Source organism: Sminthopsis crassicaudata, chromosome 1 (assembly GCF_048593235.1).
Source record: "Sminthopsis crassicaudata isolate SCR6 chromosome 1, ASM4859323v1, whole genome shotgun sequence".
Lineage (NCBI taxonomy): Eukaryota > Metazoa > Chordata > Mammalia > Dasyuromorphia > Dasyuridae > Sminthopsis > Sminthopsis crassicaudata.
Genome location: NC_133617.1, coordinates 366,011,493 through 366,025,972, shown reverse-complemented (window position 1 = coordinate 366,025,972; position 14,480 = coordinate 366,011,493). Strand labels below are relative to the sequence as shown.

Here is a 14,480-nt window from a genome sequence, read left to right as displayed (position 1 = left end):
CCTCATATCTGGAAATAGGTATTCTGGAGGGTGGGGAGAAGTGGTGCAGAAAGACATTGTGTAGAAGGAGGAAGTTGACAATACCTGTTTGAAATGTTCACATCTGAGTGTTAGAAAACATTTACGGCAATGGAATAGCTTCACATTCAGCCTGAGTCTTGTTAACAATTTAACCTGGGCTGTAGGAATGAATACTGGAGCTGAGCTATCTGTCCAAGCTAAATCAATGGCTAAAGTACCACTCCAATGAGAAATGTACATTTGAAACTGACCATTTAAAGACGATTTGTCACACACAGTTTGCATTCATGCAGACTGATAGCTTTATAATTACATTATGTACAAAAAAATCATTTTAGTTTATTAAGGCAACCACAACCTGGATAACTTGCCCAAGGTGGCTCGATGCAACTGCAGTGGTGATACCCTTGGAGCATTATTATTATTATTATTATTATTATTATTATTATTTTCAGATAAGAACACTTACTCCTTTTTTTTTTTTTTTCTTTTAGGAAATAACTGCCAAGAGATAATGGATTTCTTCAGGTCTCTCTTTCTTGTATGTGTGGGTGTGTTTAGGTACATCTTTTCAACAATTTCCAATAGCTATTTGCAAAGCAAATCACATACAAAGGCATTGACACACACTTGTGTTTTGGTTTTTGACGTTTTTTTTTTTGTTTTTTTTTTTTGGTGAAATTTCCATGTTCGTTTGTAGTGGGGTTTTAAAAAAGAAGTTTCCAGCTGTTCTCTCCTGATATGTATTAAGTATGAAAATAACATGGTTGACACAAAAGTCAACATATCCCCGGATACTCCACGTTACTTAATAAGATGGCTGTACCATAACTGAATATATAATACTTAAATGTGAAACTACACCACCATTGCTAGGGACAGTAACAGAGTGTAATTTTGAGTGAAGTTTGTGTTTTATATGAGATTGAGTGTGCACTGATGATAGGTGGGCTACTTGATTCAGATGTTTATGTACAGAGATGAGGGTGAGTGAATTAATAAAATTTATGGCCGAGTAGTGAGGAAGGAAAAGGAAAAAAAGGATGAAGTGATATCATATATTTGTATACCTGATGTGAGAGAGATTTCCCATAAAAAAGTTTAAAATCTGAGTGTGAGAAAGAAAGTAAAGATCTTGTTTATGTGTTTGTGTGCGTAGGTAGGTGTGTGCCTGTAGTGGAAGCTCAACTTTAAAATCCAGGAATAGCTAAGAAAGTTTATCATTACAGAAAGATTTAAGCCACTTGAAGATGATGTCATCTTAAATTCTTAGAAGGGTTTTTAAACTGATAAAATACTGTAAAATAAAAATTAATCAAATTGGATTACAGCCAAGATAGTTGAGGGATTTATAGCTATTGACCTCCCACCCCCCCAATCCTAGCCCTCCCTTCTCCCTTAGAGCTCCTCCTAATTAAGCTTAGTGCTTCTGTGATTGGACAGGCCCAGCAAATGAGCCACACCTTTCTGCTTTGTGATTCTCTTATCTCTTTAGGTGACTGAGAGAACCATCTCCTCCCTTCTGCTGGGCTGTTTGACACTCTTTACTTTTAAACATACAACAATCCTGCAATGCCCATTGGCTGGGAAACTCTGTAACACAAACTGCTATTTCCTTTGAAGGTGCCTCCCTTCCTTGCTCCCCCAGAAGCTAATAATGAGAGTCCTGGGGGGAAAAGCAAGTCTGTGACTGCGGCCAGAACCCCCTCCCTGCTCCCTCCCCTTCCCAACCCTCACTTTCGCATGTTCAATGCCTCAGTTTACCCTACCCCATGTTCCCATTTGCCCTTTCCAATTCTAGGGAAGGACTTCACTTTCATTTCCTTTTGATTTTCGGTGTCTCTTAGCCTTCACCTCCTCCTCATGTTGTAGCTGCTGCTGCTGTTGCTGCTGCTGTTTGTGTTTCCTCTTCCCACCTCTGGGTGTACGTGGTAGAGGAGGAGGAGGAGGAGGAGGAGGAGGAGGAGGAGGAGGAGGAGGGGGAGGTGGGGGAGGAGGAGGAGGGGGAGGGGGAGGGGGTGGTGGCAGAGGTGGGGTCTCTCGGGCCATGTGGATGACAGCCTCAATGGTTGCCATGATGGTGTCTTGATCGGTCACTGGTTCCAACACCAAAGGGGTTAAGGTGGGTTTCTGACCTCTCTTGCTGGGGAGGTCAATGCATTTTTCTAGCACTGGCATTTGGTCTCTGGAGTCCTCATCGAAAGAAGGAGGCTGTTTTCGAGGTCGCCCTCTCCTTTTCTTGACGAAGTTATTGCCCGTCTTTGATTGTCTCTGCAGCCGTTTGGCCTTCAGGATCTTGTTCACGTGGTCGAGGTTCTTCTTTGTGGACAGGATCTTGGTATAGTTGCACATCTTACGCACCTCACACTGGATTGCTTCAATTTCTCGCCTCTTGAAGCGTTTCTTCAGGGATGAGCTGGCTGTGTGAAAGAGAGAAAACAGAAACTGAGATTTTAGTGTATTCAAGTTAAAATCACAAATTTATACCTGGAGAGGATTTAAACAATAATCTCCTTCAATCTCACTATCGACCTTTGAGGCACAAAGCCTCAATTTTCTAAGGATCTGGGATTGCAATCCAGCTAAGTTTTCTGACTCTCAAGAGGTCTTTCCACTAAAACACACTTCCTTCTCACACTGTGACTGTGGAATGGACTTCAGTAATAATAATAATAAAAAAAAAAAAACAACAATCAAAATTCACCCTGAAAATTTTTGATCAATATTACACATTTTCTGTGCCTTTAAAATTTATTTGGCAGATTGAGTTAAAAAGTAAGCAGAGCCAAAACACTTTATGCTACAGCATTGGGAAAAACAAAAATAAAACTTTAAAGGACTTGAGAACTATTGTCAATCAAATGACCAACCATTATTCCAAAGGAACAATGATAAAGGGTGCTCCTCACTGCCTGACTGAGAAGTAATGGACTCAATACATAGACTATGATGTAATTTTTTCAGATATGGCTAATGTGGGAATCTGTTGTATTGACAGTGTATATTGTTTAAAGGCTTTTTTTCTCTTTCTCAACAGGGAGAGGGGAGAGAGAATATACGTGTCATTTAAAAAAAATTAAAAACCAATATGTGAAACCTAGCACAAAGCACAAGTATTCTTGTGGCATACACATTACATACAAATATTTATTAATATTTATTTATATAAAATATTTATAAAATATAAACCAAATATTTATTAAATGCTTATTATATGTCAGGTACTATGTCCTATATATAGAACATTGTTTGTTTCAAGCCTATGCTCTTTTGGGGGGAAAAAGGGATAAGTATAACTTATAGATAATAAAGTAAACATGAAATAATTTGAAATATATAAGGTCCTTAACAATTGGTGAAAGATATCAAAGATACCTTCATGAATGAAGTGATAATTGAGTTTAGCTCTAAAGGAAGGAAAAGCTTTTGAAAGGCAGCAGTGAGAAGGAAATTCAGGTCAGGAGTGGAAGACAATTTGTGTAAAGGAATGAAATGAGGAGACAAGACTGTCAGATTTAGGGAACAGACTTGTTCTGTCTATAATATTTGATGGTGAACAATCTTAAAGGTGAGATTCTAAAGATGATAAAGGCTTTGAATGCTTGGGTAAAAAGTTTTCTCACCACCTCTTGGGGCAATACAGAGTTATTGAAAGTTTCTCATTGATAGAAGTGACATGTTTTCAGCTTGTGATTTTAGGAAGATTATTGTGGCAGCTATGTGGAGGATAGTTTAGAAAGGGCACAGGCTGGAACCAAGGCCAATTTAAGAAATGATTACAAAAGCTCATGTTAAAGGTCCTAAACTATGCCTTATTTGGAGAAAAACAGATAGATTTAAGAGATGTAGAAGCAGAAGCAATAAAATTGGGAATATGATGGATGAGAGAGGGAAGAATCAAGGATGAACAAAAGGTACCAAATCTGGGTGACTGGTATTGTAATGCTTTCTTCACAAGTGGAAGAAAAAAAATCCAAAAGATATTTGGAGGAGAGGTAGAATAAGGGATAGAGAACATGAGGTATATTTGGAAATGTGGAGCTCAAGGTGCATAAGGAACATTCCAATGGAGATTACCAATGACTGGAAATAGGGGACTGAATTTAAAAAAAAAAAAGTTTAGGGCTCTGTCATAGGTTGAGGAGTCTTCTACATAGTGATGACAATTTCATTGTCATCACTGGCAACAGTGAAAATAGAATAAATGAAGGAAAGATAGTAAAGTGAAAAGAGCAGATGGCTTAGTTCAGAGCTTTAGAAGATCTCTGTATCTAGTTACAGAAGACAGAGTAGGAACCCAAAAAAGAGATTGAAAATTACTGCCTGGTGTGATAGAAAGAGAACTACATAAGAATCAAAGAAACTAAAAATCTAGGAAGAAGGGATGGTTCATAGGATCAAAAGCAGCAGAGTATTCAGGAAGGATGATCAGTCACTCTTATTCATTGAAGCAGTAACCTACTTTATAAGGGTTTAGCTCCATGATAAACAAAATACTAAAGGGTATGAATCTTAGCTTATCATGTTATACTGAGTATGAACACTGAGACATGGAACACTAGGATCAGAAAATCTAGACTTGAATCTTGGTTTTGGCAGCTACTAGCTGTATAACTTTTTTGAAACTTATCTAAATTTTCATGTTCTCATCTGAACAATGGGAATACTTTGTTGTTTTTCAGATGTGTCTGACTTTTTGGGATAACATTTTTGAGTGTTTTCCTGGCAAAGATGCTGGAATGGTTTGTCATTTCCTTCTCCTGATCATTTTACCAATGAGGAACTGAGGCAAACAGATTTGTCCTGGATTACATAGCTAGTATCTGAGGTTGGATTTGAACTCATGAAGATGAATCTTCCTGATTCCATACCTAGTGCTCTATCCACTGGACCACCTAGCTGCCCCAATGGAGAATGATACCTGTCCTATTTATCTCACATGTTGGTTGTTAAGATCAAAAAGAGGCATTGGAGGCAAAAATATTAATAAATTTTAGTATCTTATATCACCCCAACTACATAGTAGGTGATCAGCAAATATTTGTTAAATTAAAACAATGACACATAATGGACTTTCTCATCAATTAGCTTTCATGGCAATTCCATATAAGGTAACACTCTACTTTATATCTCACTTGCATCTCAATAGTGAGAAGTCAATTCATCCTGATCCCCTCTGTTAACAGAAAATATATTCCCTTTATTTTTTTCAGTGATTCAAGTGCTGGTTGAGTTGGGTACTGGATTCTTAGTAAACATACATGTGACTTTCAATTTTATTCAATGTTCTGGGTTATTCAGACTTCAGAAAATGTCCACCTTAACCACATCCTCCTTAAGCAGCTCATCCCTCTGTGGACTTCAAGGGAAATATCAGCCAGGTGTTTCTGATTCATTTACACTCAAGCTACTAGGCTGTTCTCTGGAAAGGGCTCTTTTCATGTCCCGGTGACCAGATGCGTCTCCATTTTATGAGCCAAGATTGTCTGCCTCAGGAAGTCCTCTGTTTCAGCCACTAAATGGCCCTCAGAACTGTTTTGTTTTGAAGTACGGAAACCATAAAGTGGGAATAGCTTCAAGATATAGGAGAAAAGATGCCCCATCCCCCTTTCCCCATTCCAGTGTCTCCTCTCCTTGACTCCGCACACATACAAACACACAAAAATTCAATCTCAGGAGCCCCATTCACAACATCCATTCCTTTGAGATATGATTCAGTTATCAACTTATCCTCAATATAGATAGCTATTTCCCCAAAATGGGGCAACCCCTAACATGGTCTAATATAGGCTGCATGGTACTTCTAAACCCCACAGCAGGAAAACAAATGTGTTTCATTTTAGCATTGCGGTTTGTTGACCCTTTTCTTGTTTCACACAATAGTGAGAAAGTACAACAAACATCAGAACAAAGGGGTTTGGAAGAGGGGTGGGATTTACACCAGGGGCTATGCTGCTGAATCTCTACAACTCACCCTTACCTCTATCTGGATAAACTTGGGCAAAAGCAGCTGAGTAACCCCTCATGTTACTCACCTCACTACTCCCATGCCAAGCATAGTTGTCCATGAAGGGCTCCTTTTAAAGCCTGGGGAACAGTAAACTGCTGACTCCAGGTTTCATTGGTCAGGTCAGATTTTATTACCATTGGCAAGTGTGTGATACAGTAGGATCTTTAAAATCAGTTATAAAGATCCAAATTGAACAAAACTATAACTGTAGTGAGTTTTTGAATGTAAAAATGGTAACATTTCAGAATTAATTTTTTAATAATTGGAATCCAATTGCTTTAAATATAGTGTCTAATATAGCTTGAGATCAAGTTTTTTAAACAGCCAGTATAAATAGTGACTTTAAAACCAACAAATATGCCAACTTCAAGTATAGGGAATTTCTTTGGTGGTATTATTTTAACACAATATTCACCCCAAATTCCCTATCCTCCTTCTCTTCAGTAGTTTTCATTCAAAGATAGATTGTCACACTATCAGGTATACATATTATGCCTAAATACCTTATTAACACATTGAGTTATATTGTGTGTATGTGTGTGTGTGTGTGTGTGTGTATGGAGGATTGTTAAATTGTGATGTTGAGTAATTTTCTAATTTTATCCATTTGTGTGCACATATGCATATGTGCATGTATGTTTGTGTTTATGTGCAGATCTGTGATTTCATCAGTATGTACTGGAACTCCTAGTATAGCAACTAATGCTGCTTTTCTAGTCTTGGAAAGTTGCCTAGGGGCATTAAGAGGTTAATTAACTGACCAGTCTTCTAATATAGTTCAGAAACTTAAACCTGACTCCTGGTTTTCCTGACTCCAAGGTCTGCCCTTTACACACTATGCCTGGCTGCCTCTCTTTTATCCAGTTTGATGGTCCAAAAATGATTAAAAGGGAAAACAATCAGCCTGGAGATGAAGTAGGGCAAAATTTTTTTATCCAATATTTTTCTTTCTTTACATAGTCAGCCTTAGCCTAAAACAGATGTTCTTCACATGTTTTTATGTGTCATAGACCCTGTGGCAGTCTAGTGAAGCTAGTGGATCCCTTCTCAGAAGAATATTTTTAAATTTAATAAATAATAAGATTCAAAGAAAACCAAAGGTCAGATTTCCCCCCTCAACCAAGCTTATAGACCTCTTGAAACCTAAACATAGCATGCTTAGAGAATCTGTGGATCCCAGATTAATAAATTCTTCCTTAGGATAATTTTTCTCCATGACATGGCATTGGGATGGACTTATATAGAAATGACCTTGAACATTAATCTATTTCCTTATTTGAAAATTTATTGTTCCATTCTAGAAGATGAAAGACTATATTTAAAAAATTCAAGCCCTCTTGTGAAAGAATTCCATAATTTCCCTCAGATAATTCTATTATGAATTCATTCATGGCAGTATGGACTTAGAAATCAGGAGAAATTATCTAAAATCTTGATTTAGAAATTTGACTAGCTTTGTAAACATGGGCATATCCCTTCTTTGAACTCCAATTTTCTCATCTATTAAATGAGAATAATAATATCAGTAACATCTATTATCTGAAAAAATTTTCAAGAAACCTTGTAAATCTTAAAGTACTACAGATATGTGGGTTATAATTAATTTGATTTACTCATATGTTAGTTGAATGAAAAACCTCTAGGTGAGTGTATTCCTTTCCCTGTCACTTGGTGAGATTTTAAGCAAATGCAGATAACTTCCCTTACTGCATAAGCTGACTTATTAGTCCTTCAAACTCTTCTACATTTTTACCATTTTCAGACTTTGTTAAATCTTGAATTTATTTCTGTCTTTATGCTTTAACTTTGTCTTTTCTATTCTTTTCCCCATGTAAGCATGTCATTCTTCTGTCAATTTATGTGGATCTATAAGAGACTATGGGGGGTGGAAGGGGGAAGCCAGGACAAATGTCCTGAGTTGACTGATATTTTCTACTATAGTAGCTGTGCCACTTGAATGGAGTAGAGGAGATTCATTTTTTTTATTGAAATATTTAGGAATGCCTGCAGTAGGATGGGGACTGTAGTAAAGTAGTTTTGTGGTATGATAAGAATCATGATAGGAAGGAAGGAAAGAAGGGAGGGAAAGAGGAAGGGAGGAAAAGGAGAAGGGAAAGGAGAAAGTAAGGAAGGCCAGGGTTACTTAGCTAGTATCTGAGGCTAGATTTGAATTCAGGTTTTCCTGAACTTAGGCCCAGCACTCAATCCACTTTATCTCCTCTGGTAAAAAGAACATAGAAGTAAGAGTGCTTCATGAAGGAAAATGGGATGCTATGGTAAAAATTGAAGGAATTATCTTTTGGGGAAGATTGGTAGAGACTGGGAAGTATTCGATGAATACTGCAGCTCTAGTATAGGATGTCCCTCTCCTCCCCTTGTCACTGTGGTGTTTAGGAGGAGATTGTCTCTGTCTCTCTGAGTGCATGGCTAGTGTTTTTCCCAGTTGGGTCCCCATGCAGCCTACCACAGAACTGGGGAACCAAAAGATGATCAGAGATGTAATCAGATCCAGTAGAGTCATGCTTGTTTGTATTCCATCAATTAAGCTGGCTTCTTGTTTCCTATCTCTAATCAAAGATATTCAGGGACACAGTGAAGTCTAATGGTATGGAATAACGGAAAGAGCCTTGATCTGGTAGTCAGGACACCCAGTTTTTAATCCTTCTTTTGCTTATGACCAGGTGTGTGATCTTAGGTAAGTCACTTCTTGGGACTGGATGATCTCTAGAATCTTTTACAGCATAGAATGTCTAAATAGCTTTTTCCATGTTCACTCTCACTTTTGATTGTTCTCTGCAAATTTATACAAATACCATCCTGCCCAATCACTTGGTGTAGAACTCTGCAAAATATTTACTCCAAACAGTGCTTTGGAAAGAAATTCAAGTGCAAAGGGGCAGCAGCCATTGGTTTGGCAGAATTTATTCTTTCAAATCATTCTCCTCACTGCTCAAGGATTCACTGTCTTCTAAATGCTTGCAGATTTTTTCTCCTCAAATCGTTCCTTTGCTGGATAGTAATTTCTAGGCTCTTGTTGGGAGATTGATTCCATATTTGCTTTCTCTCCTTTATAATCTTCTGATATATAGCCTGCTCTTCATTAGTTTTCAAGAACAATTATGAGAGCTTGAGGCAAACTGTGAACTCATTCTCTGACAATCCTACAATTCGTATAATCTTCTAGACACTGCCTGTACTTTAAATTTCGTTGTGAATTACAGAGCAGCTTTAACATTCTCTTATAGATTGTGGGACAGAGTTTGACCAGGGGGCAGCTTAGGTGGCATAGTGGCTAGAGCACTGGGCCTGGAATCTGGAAGACAAATTTTCCTGAGTTCAAATTCTCATTTAACTCCTGTTTTCCTAAGTTTTTTTCATTTGTAAAATGAGCTGGAGAAGGAAGTGCAAAACCACTTCTATATTTTTCCCAAGAAAATCCCAAAAGGGGTCATGAAGAGTAAGATAGGATTAAAAAAGAACTAAAAACAAGAAAAATTGACAAAATGCATACTGAATTTCCTATTTTTTCTATGGTTCTCTGACTTTTGTGGTCTATTTCTATGGTTATCTAAGATTTATGAATAAAGGGTAGCTACTATATCCCAAATACTCAATGAAGAATGGGCCTTCAATTAGTACTCCTTGAAATAAATCAAATAGCTGAAAATTCTTCTTCATACATGATCTGACATTTCTTCCCCTTTATGTAGATGAATAAAATGGCAAATCAATGGCCAAATATCCCTTTTGAAGGGACAACACAAAATAGTCTCCAAGATCAAAAAGGCCAAGGCCAACTGCTTTCACACTCTAAAACAGTTCTGTCTAATCAAAGGTTACAATGATCTGGCTGGGAATTTTGTTGTTCTCCATCCTTCCCTCTTATCTGCATTCTCTCCTTTGTGTTTATGTTTCTTTATTGCTCTTAAGATTGTTCTCAGTGTAGTTAATGTAATATTTTGAAATGTTAAGTTAAATTTAAAAAAAAATCTTGACTAATCCTTTGATTACTTAAAAATTCCCTGAATGTATCACTTTAAGCTACTCTTTTCTAATCAAGGCATCAAAATCAGCAAGGTCAAAACCAACTATTATCATGTTTTAAAATCTATTGCAAAATATATTAAACTGTGTTGTGAAAATGTCCTCAATATCATATTAAGTCTATCCCCCTCATCCTGTTTTGCTAATTTTTGACCATAGTCAGGGAACCCTGGAAATATTTATGTTCATAATGGAGAGAAGAAACGGAAAAATTCCTTTATACAGTTGGAGAAAGAGGAAAGGGGAAAATATACTGAGAAAAAATACATACATATATATATATATATATATATATATATATATATATATATATATATATATATATATATATATATATATACACACACATGAAAAATATATATAAGTGCTCCTAGGTGTGCCCCAGAGTAGAAAATTTTGGAGAGCCCTGCTTTGTGCTAACAAATATCTAACTCTTTATGATGTCTTCTTGTTCAAATGCCCATTTCAGTGTATGAATCTTTGCCACAGCATAGATAACAGGTCATATTTCAGCCTTGGCTTGCAGATTTCCATACTTGAATACTCTTCTGAATCAGTCCAGTCCGTTCCTAATCAGTTCTCATAAGAAAATTTTCTCTTATACGGAACCAAATTTTTCCTTTCTGAACCTTCCAGTCTTTGGTCCTGGGTCTGCTATCTGGAACTACATGGAATAAATTTACTTTCATCTCTTTCCTTTTATCCTAGGGAAGTTCTTCAAGTACATGAAGATATTTCTTATATTCTTCCCTCACTTCCTCCCAAAGTTTCTGCTTTCTGAGCTAAACATATGAGTTTTCTTAACTGCTTCTGAACATGATATACATTTGTAATCCTTTTTACCATCATAATGGTCTCTCTTCTAACTGCTGGTGTCATTCTGAAAATGTACAACCCTAAACTCAATTTGATATTTTGAATTAAACATTTCTATTATTTTCCCTTGATTTTTATTAGAACTACATGGAAACATTTATAATTTTGTGAATTTATTTTGGCTTTGTGACTTAGATGGAATCAAGAAGATTTGAATTATGAATTGTGTCAAATATTTCCATCACTGATTCTTCAGGGACTTCTAAGAAAACCAAAATGTTTGTAAATAGGAGTTATTTCTTTGTTGTTTTTTCTTTGATGATGTTTACACCTTCCATTTATCTCCCTTTCTTTAGTAAGTATTTATAGAACTATGCCAATTAATTCTAGATACCTATAACATCCATATTTTATTAATTTTTTTATTTGGAAAGTTTTACATTAAAAAAAATGAAGAATTCATGAAAAATTGGGAAGACTCATATGAAGTGAGAGGTGAGCAGAGCAGAGATATAATTTCTATTATAGCTACAATATTATAAGGGGGAAAACACTGAAAGACCAGAATATTGATCAATGAAGTGGTCAACTATGATTTCAGAGGACTTGATGGTAGGACATCTCTCTGACCTATTGTAAAGAGGTGGTGGACAATAAATGTGATAGGTGCATTTTTAGGAATGGCACATGTGCTAATTTGCTTTGTTTGAATGTAATTGTTACAAGAGAGTTTTCTATTAGTGAGGATGGGAAAGAAATTGGGAACTAAAAGTAATTTTAAAAGAAAATAAAAGTATGACAACAACAAAATACTTTCAGTTTTTTTTTTCATTTCAAAATAATGATTGCCTCTTATTTTAGAGATTTACCTTTTATCATTTTTAAAGATGGACCATTTAACAAATGCTAATTTTGTATTTTGCTCAAGGCTTTCTTTTTGCATCTATTGATACAATTAATGTAGTTTTTATTTTTGTTGATTATATGATTAATTGTACTAATTATTTTCCTAATTTTGTGCCATCCTTAAATCCCTTGGGGATAAATCCAACTTGATCATAATGAATATTTTTTTGGATATACTGTTATCGTTTCTTTGCTAAGATTTTATTTAAAATTTTTATGTCTATATTCACTAGTTAAGCTAAATACAACAATCCAGGTTCAGTCTGAACTCTAGCACAGGACTGATACTTCCCAAAAACTGCATTCCAGGCATATTGTACTACTGACTTGTTGAAAGCCTGCCACCAACTACAATTTACAGCTTTATCTGAACTGCTATCTAGCCATTGTCTATTCACCTTCAAGTTCAAGTCAATTCTCCTTAGCTTGGAACTGGAGAAGTGGTTTTGAATGCCATTAGATCCTTTTCATGTGGCAAAGAACCTGGCGCTGAGTCTATTCCAGCTGACATTTACAAGATGGGAAGAGGTCCATTGCTCATAAAAAAGCTGAATGAAATTTTCCAGATTAAATAACAAGAGGAGTTCAAGGATGTCTCCATTGTTCATCTCTATGAAGGAAAAAAGAATAGATTGTCACAGGACAATCATAGAGGTGGTTTCTCTTAGTCATTGCTTGCAAGATTCTTGCTGGAGTCCCTTTTGATAGGTTGATCCTTCACCTGGAAGATAGTCATCTACCTGAGAACCAGTTTGGCTTTCAAAAAGGCTGAAGAATGATTGACATGGTATTTGCTGCCCGACAACTACAGGACCAAGACTCTTGATACTGTCAGTCATGAGAGCTTATGGAAAATTATGTCCAAAAACTGTTGCCCAGAGAAGTGCTTGCCTGGGTTCTGGAAAATGAACAATGCTCTCACACTTTCCTCGTCACTAATGGAGTGAAATAAGACTAGGTGATTGCTCCCATACTTTTTAGCATGATGTTTTCAGCCATGTTGTCAGTTCTTTAACTTGAAAAGGCTACAAACAAGCCAAGACTAAAATGGAAGGAGTGTTGGTGCATGATTTTTCATTTGTAGATGATCGCTCACTCAATGCAGCCTCTGAAGCTGAGATGTAACAAAGTATGGATCAATGCTCTGCTGCTTGTACTAATTTTGTCCTGACAGTCAACACTAAGAAAATAAAGGTGCTCCATCAGCCAGCACCACACCATCCATAGGTAGAACCACTGGTTACAGCAAATGGAGAAGTTCTGAATGTTGTGGAAAAGTTCATTTACTTTGGCAGTATATTTTCCAGAAATATACATATTGATAATGAGGTTGACAAATGCATTGCCAGACCTAGCTCAGTGTTCAGGAGGCTCTAAAGTAAGGGGGAATACAAGATTAGACTGACTACCAATGTCAAAGTCTACAGAGCTGTTGTGCTGAACTCGTTATATGTGAGTAAAACCTGGACATTATACCAGCAGCATGCTAAGAAACCAAATTGCTTTCACTTAAATTGTCTTAGGAAGATTCTGAAGATCACCTGGCAGGATAAGATACCAGACACTGAGGTCCTTTCTTGAACTAAACTATTAAGCCTTCATACTCTACTGCAAAGAGGGCAACTCCATTGGCTGGAAAATCTTTTGAATGCTAAACGTACATTTGTCAAAAATTTGGAGAGCTCATGCAGGGAACACATTTACATGATGGTCAGAAGAAGTGATACAAGGACACTGTAAGTCTCTCTTAAGAATTTTGGAATTGATTATGTGACATGGGAAAGCATGGCATGTCTTCATCAGAGAAGGTGCTTTGTTCTATTGAAGTAGCTCAAAAGAAATATGAGAAGTGCAAATTGAGAGAATCCACTCCAAATGTTCACACAGACTATTTATGCCCAACTGGTAGTAGAACATTCTGAACTCATGTTGGTCTGATTAGCCACAGTTGGACACACTATAACTTGACTTTAACATAGTGGTATCATTTTTGTCCTCTCTGAGAATGAAGGAGAACCACCAACCAACCAACCAACTATTAAACTACCTCTTTTCTTCTTGACTTGAGGTTATTTTGAACACAGGCATAAATGTTATACCTATCCCAAATAAATGTCATTTTGATAGACTCAACCCATTGTTCCAATATTTTCCCCCCTCCATGCCACCCAAAGCGTAGCAGGGATTCTCCACAAACCACAAATATTGTTTCTTAGGTAATTAGATGATCTCTATTGTTGGCTAATGAGAAGCTTTCCTAATTGTCATGATTCAGGCTTAAATGAAAACAGTATAAAAACATTCCCACTGTTAATGCCAGGACTTGGATATGACATTGTAGGATCTCCATATTTGATCCCCTTGCTGGCTTTTGTTACTTATGTCTTTTATTATACATATATATATATATTTCATAATTCATTTAAGTATTTGAATTTGGAGGAAGACTCCTCTTTGCCCTTATGTTAAGAGGACAACGGAAAGAACACTGATGTAGGTAACTGGGTATGTATTCAAATTGAATTGCCACTATGAGGAAAATGTTATTAATGGAAGTATCACATCCCTTAGTTTCAACATTTGTTAAATAAAACCAATGATTCCTACCCTGTCCTATTTTCATAGAGTAATTGTGAAAATAGAGATACATTTGAGTTCTTACATATAAATGGTCTATAAGGGT

General features: G+C 36.5%; 1 protein-coding gene across 9 annotated transcripts in view; it reads right to left on the bottom strand.

Moving 5' to 3' along the window:
* Window positions 1-644: 644 nt before the first annotated feature.
* The window catches only part of SETBP1 (SET binding protein 1), a 468,541-nt gene continuing 454,705 nt past the window's right edge, over window positions 645-14,480 (bottom strand). For all 9 annotated transcript variants that reach the window (XM_074279242.1, XM_074279248.1, XM_074279246.1 and 6 more), the window contains one exon: window positions 645-2,441. In XM_074279242.1, coding sequence (XP_074135343.1) covers window positions 1,819-2,441 — 623 coding nt within the window. In that variant the 3' untranslated portion in view covers window positions 645-1,818. The remainder of the gene's footprint in view (window positions 2,442-14,480) is intronic.